This window comes from Rana temporaria, chromosome 12, assembly GCF_905171775.1.
Source record: "Rana temporaria chromosome 12, aRanTem1.1, whole genome shotgun sequence".
In the NCBI taxonomy this organism is placed as follows: domain Eukaryota; kingdom Metazoa; phylum Chordata; class Amphibia; order Anura; family Ranidae; genus Rana; species Rana temporaria.
Window position 1 is genome coordinate 52,302,698 of NC_053500.1, and position 17,312 is coordinate 52,320,009.

Below are 17,312 nucleotides of genomic sequence, written 5' to 3' on the forward strand. Positions count from 1 at the left end.
TCAGGCGTTGCTGGATCGGGAGACCTGGCTCAGGTTCCATATAGTGTCAGCGCCGTGTCACCCACCCTGCAAAGCAGGACAAAAACCCCCACTGGTCACCTCCTTGCTGCTATTGCAGAGTATGGGGGCCCCTGGTACTCACCACTCCACCCGGTGCAGCGTGGTCCGAGAAGGCCAAAGTGTGCTGAGAAGCCGCGCAGCGCTGTGTCTGTCTTCTCCTCAGACAGATCCGCGGTCTTTTGCAGCGCCAAAGCCGTCACACGAGGCAGACGAAAAAGCAAGATGGCCACCGAATGCTGAGAAAACAGCATAGGACCACAGGAAAATGGCCATCGAGCTATATAGAGCGGGGCTCCGGTAAAATGGCAGCCGTTGCGCAGCATTTAAAAAGACAGTGACACAGCAAAAGCCAGCACAAAAAAATCACCTCACAACACACATGAAAGGCCCTGTAGTGAACACCACAGCCCCCTGTAGTGACAACACACAGCCCCGCTATACACACATGGGTCCGGGCGTATATGAGCCCCAGAAAAAAAAAACCCTCACAGCCGCTACCCACAAGGGAAGGAGGGAGAGTAATAAGGGAGAGAGGAAAGCAGGGAAAAAACCCTCAGTCGACCTCCCCTGGGAACATTCCAGCCAGACCACTTACCTGAGTAAGGGGCCACTACTTACCCATCCTGCGACTACCCGGCTGGAGGTATCCCAGACAGAACCAACGTCCGTAAACGGCATGGCTGTCGGCCAGACACACTGACACAGCCATAGAGACCGGTCATATGAGTGCCCTAGAACCGAAGTTCCCCGGCCGCCCCTGGAGCAACGGGGCCTGTCGTGGACGTCCCAAAGCTGAGCTAAGGGCCGGCACACGCTCGATAGCCGAACACGGGGGGACTACAAGGGTCGAGGACCCAGCCTGTCACCCAGTCGGCTGTTAATAGAAGAATCACAGGATTCAAAAATGCAGGAACAAAATAATAAAAGCGAGAAAAATCGCAAGAAAAAAAACTCCAGAGTACAGGACTCTAGAAGTGCCTGACTCCTCTCCTGTCGTTAGGCAGAAAAAGACTAAGGCTCCTAGAGCAGGGTGTGGGTTATGCCTGGGGGAGCCACGCCCCCTGGGAGGAGCGGCACGAAGGAAAGGTTTTAACGCTTTAAGTGCTGTTAAATTCTGCCTAAACTCTCCTGGTAGGAAAAAGCATAACCCTAATGTCAAAGAAGGCTGTGGCCGTCTATGAACAAAAGAGAAACATGTATGATAGATATGGGGAGGAGCTCTTGCAAGACAGAAGCTACATGCTCTTTCTGGTTCCCTTTTTAGTTAAAAAATCCTACCTAGCCTATTCCTTCTATGTGTTTATTATAATTTACGCAGTACTGTGCTGAAAGATCTCATTATCCGTTACAAACTACTTGAAATTGTTCAGAACACCTTGAAGTCCCAAGAATAAACCTGCTTCAAACAAACCAGAACGATATGAACATTTTAAACATTTTTGGAGTATCATGTGTGAATGGAAACAAACATTGTGGGGTTTTCTCAAATTAGACTGCAAAACTGGAAATGCCTTTTAAAAAAAAAAACACAAAATGTGAAATCAACACCCTCTCAGTGTTGGTATAAAATGATAGGGAAACCATGATTCAAAGACAAGACCACTTTTCTGTTACACACTCACATTTTATCTTTATTAACGCCAACTGTTTTATATTTTTATAGTTTTTATTTTTGTGATTTAAAACAATAGCACAAAAGAGGAATCCGGTAAGCAAGTCTGAGAACCAAGGCCCATGGCCCTGCCCACTATGCCATTAGGCGTCACAATCCCACAATCTGGGAAACCTAGAAATTATGAAGGAAAAGGAGGGGATAGGCAGAGGACAGATGTTAAGAACAGGAGCACAGGCAGTTCACCATATTCTTCTTTAGCATAGTTAAATCTAAATTAAGGACAAGTCCATCGGCACCAAACAGGCGGCCACTGCACAAGGCTTTTCAGTACTGAAGGGGTTAATGTTCCAGGCCACTGAAAAGTTGGGCATCCTGGGCATGAGAATGTATTGAGCTCAGACCCCCAAGATTAAATATTCCTTCCAGAACAATGGGTTAAACTCCAAAACAGACAACAGGAAACCAACAGTTACAGTATTCTTATGATGGGAAATACAAGAGGTAATTAAGGGAGCAAACAGGAGGGGATGACCCCTCATCAAAAATAAAGAACTGTCTATATACCCAGTCACTTTCCAAACCTGGTCTTGGCCAATTCACACTCTGTAATAACTTGTCAGGTTGCGCTCCCTTTTCTCATTAGATAACCACCTACAGTGGTGCCAGATATATCTGCCTGACATAAGCCAATAGAAAAGTCCCTCCCCTGGTCTACTCTGAGGCAGAATTTCCTCTGAAGGTTTATGGGCGATTCACAGTTAGCAGCTTTATGCTGTTAAATTTCCCATATGTACAGACTGACAGAGCAATTTAATAAAATCCCTAAGGAGTTGGTTGGGGACTAAGCAGGAGCCGACATGGGTTTCTGTTTTCGGACCAGCTCCCCAGTAGGTGGAAGGGTGTTGAGGGATGAGGGAGGACAAGTACAGAGCCTCCCATGGAGGGGGCCTAGGGTCTAGCCTGTTGGGGCGGTGAGACAGCAGGCGAATGGGAATGACTGCGCACATTCACACAGCAGATGAAGGCGACTTGCGCAGCAGTAGATACTGGTGCATGGCATCACCATCTCTCTTCAGCCAGGCAGCATTCAAGACTATATTTTCACAGCACTGTTGCACCGTTCGCTCTGCAGATGGCGCTGGATGAGCTTCAAAAAATGCCTAGAGTGAAAAAAGCAGAAAAAAGTAATGTGAGCACAAAACAAACTATTCACCCCATTTTATTTTCAAAAGGCCAACATAAGCCAAACGTGCACCGATAAAATACAATGAGCTGGTAATCTGAATAGTAATACAGATCACTCAAGATCCAGTCACACCTGCTGTGTTGTATGACTGCACAGCATGAAGGGAGAAAAATGTTTGGAGCCAGAAGCTCCGCTCTTTGTAGGCAATTTGTAATTCCAGGGCAGGTCCTAATGCAGAAAAGCTTAGTTCTTTTGATAAAACAGAAGAGTTGTATGGATTAGAAATGGTATAGGTTGGGGTAATGGTAACGTTTTAGGTTTAACGTTCAGGTTAAGAATGAAAGCTAAAAATTAATGTTACATTTTAGGCAGAAGTTAATGTATTACAATATGGGTTATGATAGATTTTATACCGCGCGTACACACGACCGTTTTTTCAGCTCAAGCTGTCTTGCATACACACGGACACACCAAATTCCGACTGTCAAAAACGTGGTGACGTTCAACACTACGACGAACCTAGGAAGTTCAATGCTTCTGTGCATGCGTCTAATTGTTTCAGAGCATGCATGTTTTTTTCTCCGTCGGAACAACATATAGACGAACAGAATTTCCGTCAAAAAAATAAAAAAAGAGAACATGTTCTCCAAGTCCGTCGGAATTTCCGATGGAAAAAGTCCGATGGGGCATACACAGTCTGAATATCAGATGAAAAAATTCTGTCCGACTTTTTCCATTGGAAATTCCAACCATGTGTACGCGGCATTAGAGTTCAGGTGAGGCGAAAGTTAATTGAGAAGAGAAGCTTAGGGGTCAAGGGGTATTTTTACCTTTGTTTTTTGGGACTAAACCATCAAGTAGACACCTACCAGGAGTTAGCCTTTTAGCACTGAAAACTCAGGGCAAAAGAGCAATTTTCAGGTTCCACTAGTTCAGCTATTGCCTTGCCTCCAGTGCCTTAACACAGTAGTTATGAACCCTGACCTCAGGGCCCACTAACAGGCCAGGTTTTAAGTATTACCTTGGGGTAATGCAGACTAGAATACTGCAATCACTGAGCAGCAAATATCACCTGTGATGTATTTCAGTTATCTCGCAAACCTGGCCTGTTAGTGGGCCCTGAGGACTGCCTTAACATTCACTCCTCTAAATCTACTTAAAACAGTAGTTAAAGCGTTTAACTTGTACGTACAGGTAAGCTCACAAGGATTACCTGCATGTACAGTGAAGGTCTCCTAAATTTGCAGCATTTCAAAGAAAAAAGGATGCCCGTATGCCTAAATATAGCAATGCGCTGCCTCCCCTTACTTGGTGACGTCACCCGCATATGCGGTGTTCCATCGTGGTTCCCGACTGGAAGACACCAGCTTTCTCCTCCTGTGGCGGAGAAACCATTTCCGTCCCAGCTAGTATATAGGCAAGCTTTTTTGTACTATAAAGTAGTTTTAAAGCCTTAAGGTTTTTCACCCTAATGCATTCTATTTGATCCAGCGCTGTGAATGGGTACAGCAGCTCCTGCCGTCACACCCATCGAGCAGATTGATAGCAGAGACAGCCAATAGCTCCCGCTGCTGTCAAACAAAAGCTGTGACACAGGAGTGAGCATGTACGGGTGCCCACATGGAAATCCACTTTCTGTGGGGGCACCTGCCGAAGAGGGGGCCTGGAGCGCTGGCAGGGGACCCCAGAAGAAGAGGATCGGGATGCTCAGTGCAAAAGCATTGCACAGAGCGGGGACATATGACGTTTGTTATTTTAAGTAAAAAAATAAAGGTTTAATACCACTTTAAACATGCAAGTGGTCCAATTTGTGTTAAATAAAAGGGATCGGTCCTACACAGAGGCACTTTTCCTCTCTTTATTGTGCATACAGAGCCTGCTTCTGCTCTTGGAACAGCTTGCCCAAGTGGATGGATATCTTTTTATTGGAGTTTACATTATATTTTTTTTACTTTTGGATGGAGACCAACTTACCAGTGAACGTCTGTCAGCTTTAGCATCATGACAAGCCTACATTGTGAGAGACAGGTGCAGCTACCACAATGCATGACATAGGCATAGAGGCCTATATGGAGGGGTGTGTATTAAGTGCTCAGCGCTAGTTTCATTTCTTCATACAGCAAGAACACTGAGCAAGGTTATTGTTTTTTCCGGTGCCAGAGCGTAACAAATCGACAAATATTCTGCTAGAAACAGAAGGGCATTTTTTAAAGAAATTTTGCAGGATGACTTCAGGGCATTGCATAATGTATTGTGGCTCTATTTTAACCACTGCGTCTTTTAGATACCTATATAGTCAAATGCTGTGTAGTGCTGCCTCCTAGGTTTTAACAACTCCTAGTAATGGATGAGATGTCTCAAAAAAAACTGCACCTAAACCAAACAAACCTAATTAATATATTGCACTTACAAGTTCTTTGATGTACTGGCTGCATTTTTATTTAATTTGTTTTCACCTTTTAAAACTGGCCAGTAATACTTCCAGTCCTAGATGGACGTTGTTGGGACTGACAGAACACCTCCTTCTTGTCTCTCCTTTAAGACATTGTGAGAAGTGTTCTGTAGTCCACAGAGACAACTGGGATAACAGTCAGAGATGGAGAACATAGGAAGTTGGCTCACAGATGTATGGCAGGATCAACAAGTAGGGAGATCTTACCTGTTAAACACCGCCCCCCCTCCCCTCACCGTGTTAAGAGAGTAATCTGTATTAATTAAAAACATTCCTGGTGTTTTGTGAATGTCAACAGTGCTGAGTGAGCGAGTGATTCCTTGTGGTCACCAGCTAGAAGGAAAGCTGCTCAGCACAGGACCCGAAAGACTGACTAACTCTAGCAGTGACTACTACAGTGATAGTCACCTTCATAGTGGTCCCTCAGGTATGAAGACCTATACATACATAGCTCCAAGGTGGAACAATGTAACAGTGTATTTCACTTTCTCAGCTTATTAAATGTATATGGAAAATGAATGTTCAACTGCTTTTAAAGGGGGACTTGGTCAAAAAAAAGCTTGAGACGCACACTTACAGAAGATTTCCCCTTTCAGCTCTCACCAGAATTTTAGATGGAGTTCTACTTTAACAGTATTTTGCAAATGTTTAGCCAGTTACAAGCTTCTGAGACGTTCTACGACTCTACAGAGGCTCTCCAGTAATATATGTAGTGTATTTTTAAGCTGGAATGACATTAACAACAAACAGCTAAACATTTGTGCACTCCAGCATGCATAAAGAATTGCCATTTAGCTAAATGTATGATATAGAACTACTGGGCCATGCAGAGATAGAAGAGGTATTTGATCCCCTGCTGATTTTGTACGTTTGCCCACTGACAAAGAAATGGTCAGTCTATAATCTTAATGGTCAGTTTATTTTAACAGTGAGACAGAACAAAAATATCCAGAAAAAAATGTTATAAATTGATTTGCATTTTAATGAGTGAAATAAGTATTTGACCCCTTCGCAATACATGACTTGGTGACGTTTCTTGTAGTTGGCCACCAGGTTTGCACACATCTCAGAAGGGATTTTGTCCCACTCCTCTGTGCAGATCCTCTCCAAGTCATTGAAGAGGAAGTAAACCCCAAAATGGGTTTTACTGCCCCCCCCCCCCCGCAAAGTAAAAGAATAATGGGCTAGTATGCATCGCATTACGTGGCACTTAACTGCAAACGAAAACCCTGATGTCCCCGCTGGTGGCTGCATCCATCTTCTCCCCTCTTCCTTCCGGGGGTGCGGACTCTGGCTCTGTGACTGGCCAGTCGCATGCACGCGGGAGACGTCAGTCACGGCACTTGCTAGTAAAGAAACATTGGCGCACTACAGGGTAAATATCTCCTAAACGGTGCACGTTTAGGAGATATTTACAGTACCTGTAGGCAAGCCTCATTATAAGCTTACCTGTAGGTACAAGTGACACAGAGGTTTACAATCACTTTAAGGCTTCGAGGCTGACGTTTGGTAACTAACCTTGAGCTCTCTCCACGTATTTTCTATGGGATTAAGGTCTGGACACTGGCTAGGCCACTCCAAGACCTTGATGTGCTTTTTCTTGAGCCACTCCTTTGTTCCTTTGGCTGTGTGTTCTGGGTCATTGTCATGCTGGAATACCCACCCACGACCCATTTTCGAGGGAAGGAGGTTCTCACCCAAGATTTGATGGTACATGGCCTTGTCCATCATCCCTTTGATGCAGTGTAGTTGTCCAACCCCATTTACCATGTTTGATGGTGGAGATGGCGTTCTTGGGGGTCATAGGCAGCATTCCTCCTCCAAACACGGTGAGTTGAGGCCAAAGAGCCTCATCTGACAATACTTTAACCCAGTTCTCCTCTGAATCATTCAGGCTGGGTTCACACAATCGCTGCATCCGGCTCACAGCAGGGGTCCGGTGCGCCCTGGTTTACCATTACAGGTCTGATTTCAGCCTGAATTTTGGACTGAACCCAGACCTGAAAAAGACCAAAAGACGCACAGGGTTTTTGTGCAAAACGCACTGGACGTGCTGCAGAGATATGTGAACCGGCTCCATAGAGAGCCAGACAAAGTCTCCTGCTACCTACCCAACATCCAATTCTGAATGGTGTGAACCCAGCCTTAGATGTTCATTAGCAAACTTCAGACTGGCCTGGTACATGCTCTTTATTGAGCAGGGGGATCTTGCGGGTGCTGCAGGATTTCAGTCCTTCACGGTGTAGAGCATTACTAATTGTTTTCTTGGTGATTATGGTCCGAGCTGCCTTGAGAGATCATTGACAAGATTCTCCTGTGTAGTTCTGGGCAGATTCCTCACTGTTCTCATGATCATTGAAACTCTACACGGCGAGATCTTGCATGAAGCCCCAGACCAAGGGAGATTGACAGTTATTTTGAGTTTCTTCCAATTGTGAATAATCGCATCAACTGTTGTCACCCTCTCACCAAGCTGCTTGGCGATGGTCCTGTAGCCCATTCCAGCCTTGTGTAGGTCTACAATCTCGTCCCTGACATCCTCGGACAGTTCTTTGGTCATAGTGGAAAAATTGGAATCAAAATTATTGCTTCTATGTAGAGGTGTCTTTTCTACAGGTAACAAGCTGAGATTAGGTGCACTCCCTTGAGAGTGCTCCTAATTCTCAGCTCATTACCTGTTTAGAAAACACCGGGGAGCCATAAATCTTGCTGATTGATAGGGGATCAAATACTTTCACTTATTAAAACGCAAATTTATAAAAAAAATTGAAATGCGTTTTTCTGGATTTTTTTTTTGGTTAGTCTCGCTGTTAAAATAAAAACTTACCATTAAAATTATAGACCGATCATTCCTTTGTCAGTGGGCAAATGTACAAAATCAACAGGGGATCAAATACTTTCCCCTTTCTGTATTTATTTTGGATGTGCTAAAGAATATCCTAAAAACAATTTAAACTAGTGAAAGAAAATAATTCTATGGTGGGAAACTACCGCTCCATAGACCTTGCAGCAATGCAACACAGTAAGGCACACTGGTCACAAATTTAGCCTCATTTACAGGAACTGAACCTAACCAAGAAGCAACCCTTAACCTCCTCACCTTAATTTCTGCAGCCATTTTTTCACTTGCAAAACCATCCACGGAAAGCTGAAAGTAGAAATAAGAACATCAACCCAAACCATAAGCTTTAGCACTTGCAAATGATTAAACATAATTGTCTGATCCTCTTACTTTTATCAGTCGGGAGATGAGGAAACCGCCTTGGTACCGGTTATGTAGTTCTTCCCAGTTTTCCTTTACAAAAGTCCATGCTGCCTTTCTGCCTTGCTTACTAGCCCCTGCAACTCCTCCAATTACAGATACTGTATCTTGTGGACGTACCTCTTCCTAGAGAGCCAAAATAAAATCCTTAGAAACATGCGCAGCAAAAAATGATTATCTCACGGTTAGGCTGTACAAAGTCTGAACTATTAATGTTGTGGCACACATCCATGTTGACACATACCTATGAAATCCCTTTTGTGCTTTCATTGTGAGTATGAATGGACAGTTTTTGACACTTATTTCCATAGTCTTTTTTTTGGATGACCAGAAAGAATAGAACAGGTAAAAGTGATCAGCGCCCTCACAGTGGCTGCCAACAATGAAACTGCATAATACGTTGATTGTATAAATAATGCGAAAAGGCGTACAAGAGCTACCAATAGCATATATTAGGCAGATTTTGCATATTTGGGTCAACGGGAACAGTCTGTCCTGTTTTTTTTGGGGGAAGGTGTTTGATGACATGTTGGCCTGTTGATGGTCGGGGTAGAGGTCTTCATGAGAGGAAGAGTGAGGGAAGGCCAACGTCTAAAGCCATATTTTTCAGGACTATTTTAAATTTGGCTTAACAGCAAGAAGGGGACAGGACACTAGCTTTTGTTGGTTAGCAGGTAGGCAGTTGGTTGTGTTGTACATTAAAGCAACCCAATGAGTATTATTTTTTTGTCTCAAAAGGTGTAAATTAATTTCAAACAAAACTATGCACAAAGTAGCACACCAGGTAAAAGTTCATTTTTGTTCTCCAGAGCCACAAAATAACAAGGCTACAGACTGCTGTGGGCTTTGGTAACAGGATCAAATATCAGTCCACTTTCAAAGTGGAATAACCTTTTGATAAAAAAAAAAAAAAAAAAAGCAATATATATTATATATATATATATATATATATATATATATATATATATATACACACACACATTTGGGATTTAGGTAAAGTATGCATATCGGAATTACCTGTAAATTCCCTTTCTTGGAGTATAGAGTAATAGGATATTGGATTAGTGTTAGACTACACTGGGGGTCATTTACAAAAGGCAAAGCCACTTTGCACTACAAGTGCAAAGTGCACTTGAAATTGCACTGAAAGTGCACTTGGAAGTGTAGTCGCTGCAAATTGGAGGGGAAGATCTTAAATTAAGGGAAGCTCTGCTGATTTTATCATCCAATCATGTGCAAGCTAAAATGCCATTTTCCTTGCATGCCCCCCTCGAATCTACAGTGACTGTACTTCCAAGTGCACTTTGCACTTGTAGTGCAAAGGGGATTTGCCTTTAGTAAATAACCCCCACTGTGTCTGACTTGACATTGGCAGCAAAGTTGTTAGGACAGTCCCATATAACCCTGCCCACTCCCAGTATCATTGTTAGCATGCAATAAGGAGTGAAACACAGGGGTCCTCTACTGTACTCCAAGAAAATAAATTTACAGGTAGATAAAAAATATTATTTCTTCATCATACATTACAGGACACAGGCAGAAAGTTTAAGAACTCAAAGAGCATCTTGAATCACCTTGCGGCTGAAGCTGCCACCAGAGGAGGCCTGAATATCAACCAAAAAAAACGCAATGTGAACAGAAGAACAGGTGTCAGTCTTGTAAATTTGAGAAATAGGCCCTGATGCTGAAAAGCCAATGAAGCACAAACAGATCTAGCCCTTAAAGCAGAGTTCCGGCCACAATTTCACTTTTTAAATATAAATACCCCTGTAATACACAAGCTTAATGTATTCTAGTAAAGTTAGTCTGTAAACTAAGGTCCGTTTTGTTAGGTTGTTACAGCATTTAGACACTTTATAAAATAGAAATTAACTGGGGCCATCTTAAGTGTGGGCATCATGAAGCCAGACTGTATGACTTCCTGGATTTCAGCCTTGCAGATCTCGCACATGCTCAGTGCTGCACAAGCAGTGTCAGATCAGGTTTCAGCACCTGTGCTGTCCAAGTCACATGATTCTTTGAGACTGGGGAATGCACAGACTCCTGGAAAGTTACACCCACTACATTCCCAGGAGTCTGTGCGGTGTAGGTTAGGAAGCATTAAGCACCTAGGTGCAGGAAGTGGGAAGATGAACTATTCTGCCTAGCAACAACACTTTGAAGGCATCTAAAAAAAAAAAAATGTTTTCGTAAAGAACTAATGACATTTTTTTAAAACTACTGATGTAATGTTATATTTATGGGTGGAACTCCACTTTAAGACAGAAGGTGTGGAAGCACCCCCAGAGGGTCTGCCAGAAGTCCAAGTATGATCGAGTACTGCATCCTTGTGGGCCAGTATGATGCAATGAGGATCACCAGAATGCCCTCAATCGTGATTCTGAGGGGGGAGAAGCAGAATCAAGATGAACTGCTCCCACCAAAACATCTACTGCAAAAGGCCCAAGGATCCCTGTTCCTGGTGACAAATCTGGCCAATTTGTTGTTAAACATACACAGTGGAACGCCTATGATTGGCCTCCCCCACCTGAAACTGAGGTTTCAAAATGGGAATTCAGATGTTGAGGACTGAGAAATTTTGTCTGCCAATCTTCCATGCCTGTGATGGGCGTAGGGGTCAGAGCCAAAATGTGAAGTTCTGCCCAAAACAAAATCAGGCGTGTTTCTCTGAGCTGCGTGAATTCTGGTGTGCCTCTGAAGGTTGGTGGAGGCCACTGCTGTCTCATTGGTCAAGGGCCGATCTAAGGACAAGCTGCCAGATTACTGAGGTATCAAGAAACTGGTCATATAAAACTGCCTCGAAAGCTGCCATCAGTCCCAGAACCCTCATGCAAAGGTGAATGAAGGGATGGCTATTGCACTGAAGGGTCCGAACAGCAAACCTAAGCTTCTCACGAGGCCACAAATTGTATCCAACACAGACTTCTTTTCAATGTTATTTTATTGAAGGGAACAAAAAGGGAAATGCATTCTGCATAGATTACATTACCGGAAGTAATAGCAATAAAACATATGTATAGGGAGGTTACAAGGTGTAGTACTGTATCAAGTTCGTTGTGTGTGTCAAGAAGAATTAGATTATATTAAGACATAACATGGATAATTAAAAGCCCCTCCCACTGTAAAGGAGAAGATTGTGTAAACATGTATTACTACAAGCAACTTTATTCTAAAAACCTGTTATGCTGTAGAGGATTTGTCTGTGAGGGTCATATTTTGCATCTGGAATAAGTATTTAATGGATTCTGAGGAGTACATTTGTACAGAGAGAAGGAGTTGAGAGAAAGTAGGAAGCAGAAGGATTAGGAACAGGAATGGCTCCAGCATGGTCATGAGGTGGCGCTGCCCAGGTTGCCCTCTACCCAGGGGATGAAGTCCGATGAGTAGCGGAACATGGACCATGAAGTCCAAGCGAGAGAGAACTGGTCATTTTTATTAGATTCAACGACCAACAGACATTTAAGGTCTCTGATGCGGTCCACTTCAATAGCTCACTCCCCCAGGGAAGGTTCAGTCCTTGATTTCCAGTAGCGTGGAATCACTGTTCTGGCTGCAGCCAAAAAGTGACGCAATACGTGTTTTTTTAATGGACTTAAATGTGCCTGGGAGCATGGACAAGAGAGCCATCTCAGGTGTGGGAGAAAGAGGTCGCTATCATCTTGCAGTATAATAGGAAGATCTGTTGCCAGAATTTCTGTATGGGAGGGCAGTCCCACCAAATGTGGAGCATAGTACCCCTTGAGCTTAGATACCGCCAACAGGTATCCGGCGTTGTCACGTTTAAAAGATGTATAGTCGAAGGGCATCTATACCATCTGGTCACCAGTTTAAACCCTTTTTCTTGTGTTTTAGTGGCCAGAGAGTTTGTGCGTCAGAATAAAGCATTTTTGCCAGTCAATGGGGGAGACAGAGTTTCGCAAATCCCTTTTCCCCAAGCCCCCGTGTAGGGTGGGAGGTCAGCAAGAGCAGCATTCAGCAAAAGGGAATAAAGCTGAGATACCACGTGCGTTGGAGGATCGGCTTGGAGGAGCATATCCTTGAATCCTGTCGGTTCAGCTAGAATATCTGATACAGATGGGAAGGTTTGGGATATAGGTGGTTAATTGTTGTTTCTGGAGTCACTGCATAGGGTACAGAGAAAGCGATTTGGGAGGGGTATCTGGCTTTAGAGTGGCGTCTGCTCGGAGAACCTGGGAAAGTCTATGGTCTTTTCGCCAAGGTCCAAAGCTAGTCACATGCATAGCTGGTGGGAAGGCCGAAGTCCCAAATAGGCGAGTCATAGGCCCCGAAGGTTTTGATATGTTTCCACTAGAGATCAAGCGATCCCAGATTTAGATCGCTTGACGAGTAAGGTCACAGATGGGGTATGAGCCCCTAAGGTTTGCGGGTATGGTCCATGGTAGAGCTGAGCGTTCAATGGGGTTCATATGCCAACACAGACTTCTGAAGGATGAGGAGCAATTCAAAGTTTCTCTGAATCTGCACTGCCCACTAGCAGCATTGGCAGATAGGACCTTGGACTAAGCGTTTTTTTTTTTTTTAACAGGAGATCGCCCAGATATCCCACAATGAGGATACCATGAGATTGTAGAAGAACAAGAACAGGGGCAAACACATTTGTGAAGACCAGAGGATCTGTGGACAGATCATGGGTAAAAGCAAAACAAAACCTGGGCAGCATGGGAAGCAAGACAAAACCTGGGCAGCATGGGAAGCAAGACAAAACCTGGGCAGCATGGGAAGCAAGACAAAACCTGGGCAGCATGGGAGACACGACTGACCTGGCAGATTCCACATCCGAATTTGTGGAGAATGTTCAGATCCAAGATGGGACGAAAGCCTCCTTCTGCTCTAAATGCCTTTTTGTGGTTGGGATGGGGACAATGACAAAGCAGCTGCTGCAGGGTAGCTCACAGATCCTCTAGTCTTTCCCTTCAACCCACTTTATGCCCTCAAACACTTTCCACAGACTGAAACTCAAATTTGTAACACCTGGAAATGATGACCTGGCCCCAAATGTCTGGAAAGTCCTAAGTCCAGATAGCTGCAAAGGACCGACAGTCCTCCACTTTGTGAGGAGGGCTCAAAGCCAGATTTGACGAAACTGGGGATTGGGTTTGGACTTGGAGGCCTGAGAGGAAAAAAAAAAAAACACAACACCCTCTAAGTCCTAGAAACCATGGGCCTATTAGTTGTGGGGTTTTGCCTACTTTTTACTAGGCGAAAGAGTACGCTTACCACCAGTGACTTCCTTCATGGAAGTGTCCATGGGTTTACCAAAAAGTCATACACTGCCAAAGGATATCCTCTTGAGAAGCTTCTAGAAGACAGGCTCCATAGACCAGCACAGAGATGAGACACACTGGGGTATTAAGTGTTGCAGCCCATATATAGGGGGTGACAATTTAAAGGGTCGCAACCCGTGCCTCCAGGCTGCAGAACATTAATAGAGCCGCAGCCTGTGCTTTCCGTGGGTGCAACACTCCAAAGGAGGGTAGCAGCCCACACATCCCCTGGACTACAGCACCCTGGGGGAACTATCACACACGCATCTCACCAACAAGGCCACCTGGACTTTTTTTTTTAATTATCCCCCCAAAAAATGAAGGAAAGATAAAGTGAACCATTCTATTACTCTTAAGTAAAAACCCACAAATATCTCATACAAAAATAAGCAGCCTAGGCAGACAGAGCATGGTTACATATATACAAATTCCACAAACTCCTTGATCTCCATTTTACTTTTTTACAAGGCATTCTTTGATTGGGAGAGGTGGGGTGATAAGATCATGATCACTACCTTAACCAAAGAATGCCTTGTATTCATTTAAAAAAATACAAGGCATTTTGTGAATAGTGGCTGTGCTAAGGGGGCAATTATAATTAACTGGTTAATATGTAGAAGGGAAGCCACAAAGCACAGGACCCTAAAGATCGCTGACCACCCAGGCAGGTAGAAGCGGAGGAAGGAAATTCAAGGGTTTCCCTTCCAATAAGAAGTTAAGGGGAAAAGGAAGAGGCCCCCCTAACCACCAACAGGAGCAAAAAAATTGAATGCCATGCCGGCTGACACAACATGGCAGGGAAAAATTTGAAGTTCTCAAGGGACAATATGAAGCAAGGAGAAGACCTTGGGTCCGTCTCCAAATGGAAGAAGAATCCAAGAAAAATCCAAAATAAAGTGCCACTGCTAATGGGAACAAAAAGCAAATTAGTTTTTTTCTATTTGTTCAGAAAAATATGGGCTTGGCCCATGGTCCTTCAGGAAGCCCTCTTTAGTATAAAATTGCACTAGATGTGCAAGGTGTCAAGAGATGGGAAGAGTACGTACAAGGTTAATCAGGACCACAAGCATGTTCAGGATGAAGGATGCACAGGACGATGAACAAGTAGGGAACTCAGGATGAGGTTCCCTTTCAGACCACTAGGTGGAACAGTCTTACCAGAGATTATAGAAAATGTAGAGGGAGATATCCAGAAAATGGGGATATCAGGAATTTGCCTGGCAATGCTGCCATACATCCAGACGCTGTGCAAGGCAGGCAGGTGCCAAAGCTCTTATAGACCACAGGTGGCAAGGAAAGGGGACCTCCCAACAGAAACCCTGGTTAATGGGGGATTGCAACCTTTACCAATACATAACTGGCAATAAAGTCACCCGACAACAAGGTCAAGTCCTAGGGAAGGGAAGGCAAAAAAGGATGCCCTAGCCTGGAAATGGGCAAGTTGGCAAAATGCAGCCATGGAATGTAATGGGAATTGCAATGATGATGCTGCATTGCTCCTATATACAGAGCATAGTTGTCGCTCGTTGAATGTGCTTGCTTGCACTACAGAGGGATGAGAAAATGTTGTAGGGTAGGTGGTTATCGGCACAATCTCTGCCGATTCACAAACCCATAGTCTATCAGTCAGGAGCTGGTTACATCTAGCCCTGGCCACTACTTCGGGAATTGACAGCACTGCCTTTGTTGCTGAAACCTCCCATTGTGAGCTGCAGTGTCTGAGAAGAGAAACATGCGAGACACAAGTAAGGACTCGATCACACTGGTGGCGTCTGCCAGTGTATCCGCCTGCTCAGGAGGGGACCCCTGCTGAGAAAGCAGATGACAGGTGCACTCTGCATCAGCAGAGTGGACACAGCCCGTTGTCCTCCATGGGCTGTCGCATGTAAGAGGACCGCCTGTCCATTCCCATCCAATCCACCAGACGGATGGGGAACGTAGCAGATATGATCAGATGTTGGGGGGGTGTAAACTGACACATGTCCGCTGACCAGTGTTAATTTAGTAAAATAAAACGACTAAAACATGTCAACGAACTGAATACTATTTTAGTCTACTAAAATACGACTAAAACAATTGATATGACTAAAAGACGAAAACAAAAATGCCATTTCAGTCAAAAGACTAATGCCGCGTACACACGACCGTTTTTCGGGTTCTAAAAAAAGACTTTTTTTTTTTTACGATGTGAAAAACCTGCGCATGATCAGAAGTTATGAGGCGGGAGCGCTCGTTCTGGTAAAACTACCGTTCGTAATGGAGTAAGCACATTCATCACGCAGTGACAGACAGAAAAGCGTGAATCGTCTTTTACTAACACAAAATCAGCTAAAGCAGCCCAAAGGGGTGGCATCATTCGAATGGAACTTCCCCTTTATAGTGCCGTCATACGTGTTGTACGTCACCGCGCTTTGCTAGAGCATTTTTTTTTCACGATCGTGTGTAGGCAAGACCGTTTTAATGATCAAGTTGGAAAAAAATGAAAAACTTGTTTTTTACAACCCCAAAAATGATCGTGTGTACGCGGCATTAGACTAAAACAAAATTGAAATTTGACGTCAATATTAGCACTGGTCTGTAGTGCATGTTTATACCTCAATACCATAAGTAATAACATTAGGATTTTTCACTCCAGCAGTATATAAGAAGTTTGGACATTGTAGAGAGAGGTTAACTAATGCATTACAATTTAATTACACCCATTAGATTTTAGACTTAAATGATTTTTAGTCGACTAAAATGTACTGGAGATTTTAGTCGACTAAAACGTAGAACATTTTAGTAGACTAAATACGACTAAAACAATTGCAGAAGACTAAAATGGGACTAAAACTAAAATGACATTTTAGTCCTAAGACTAAAATCGAAATTTGCTGCCAAAATCAACATTGCCGCTGACATCGCCTGCTCTATAGAGAGCAATGGATGATCCCAACGGGTCCGTCTGAAAAACTGGTCAGTCCCTCCATGCGAAAGAAGCCTTAAGGACCTGTTTTCACACTTGTGGGACTTGTCTTGCAACTGCAAAGTCGCATGACAAGTTGTACCCCTTGATTTCCAATGAGTACCGTTCATAGCTGTGCGACTCAAGTAATGCCTGCACTACTTTGGTCCGGCTTTGATGCGACTTGAGGTCCATAGACCACAAGATTACACAGTCATTGCTTCAAGTGGCGGCAAAGTCGCACGATTTTCAGGTCGCACAAGTGTGAAAGGGAATTTAGGGAGGTTTTGGCTCAGTCAGAGAAAAGGAGGGACCTTTTTTTGTTTACTTTACGAGGTCTTGACATCACATAGTAACTGGATTTGAGACTTGTTTAGACTGTCGAACAGACCCTTTTAAAAAAGTACTTTAAGACCAATTATAACAGGCAAGAAATAATTATTTAAAAAATGGTTTAACCAGAGCCAATGTTTGACATAACATCTCTACACACATTCTTTAAAAGATG

At 43.8% G+C, this 17,312-nt stretch overlaps 1 protein-coding gene across 1 annotated transcript in view; it reads right to left on the reverse strand.

Annotated features, from left to right (window-relative positions):
* Window positions 1-1,663: 1,663 nt before the first annotated feature.
* Window positions 1,664-17,312, reverse strand: part of NPEPPS (aminopeptidase puromycin sensitive) — a 117,705-nt gene continuing 102,056 nt past the window's right edge. Inside the window, exons 21-23 of the mRNA XM_040329795.1 lie at window positions 8,546-8,701; window positions 8,414-8,461; window positions 1,664-2,835 (exon numbers count right to left, since the gene is read on the reverse strand). Coding sequence (XP_040185729.1) covers window positions 2,683-2,835; window positions 8,414-8,461; window positions 8,546-8,701 — 357 coding nt within the window. The 3' untranslated portion in view covers window positions 1,664-2,682. The remainder of the gene's footprint in view (window positions 2,836-8,413; window positions 8,462-8,545; window positions 8,702-17,312) is intronic.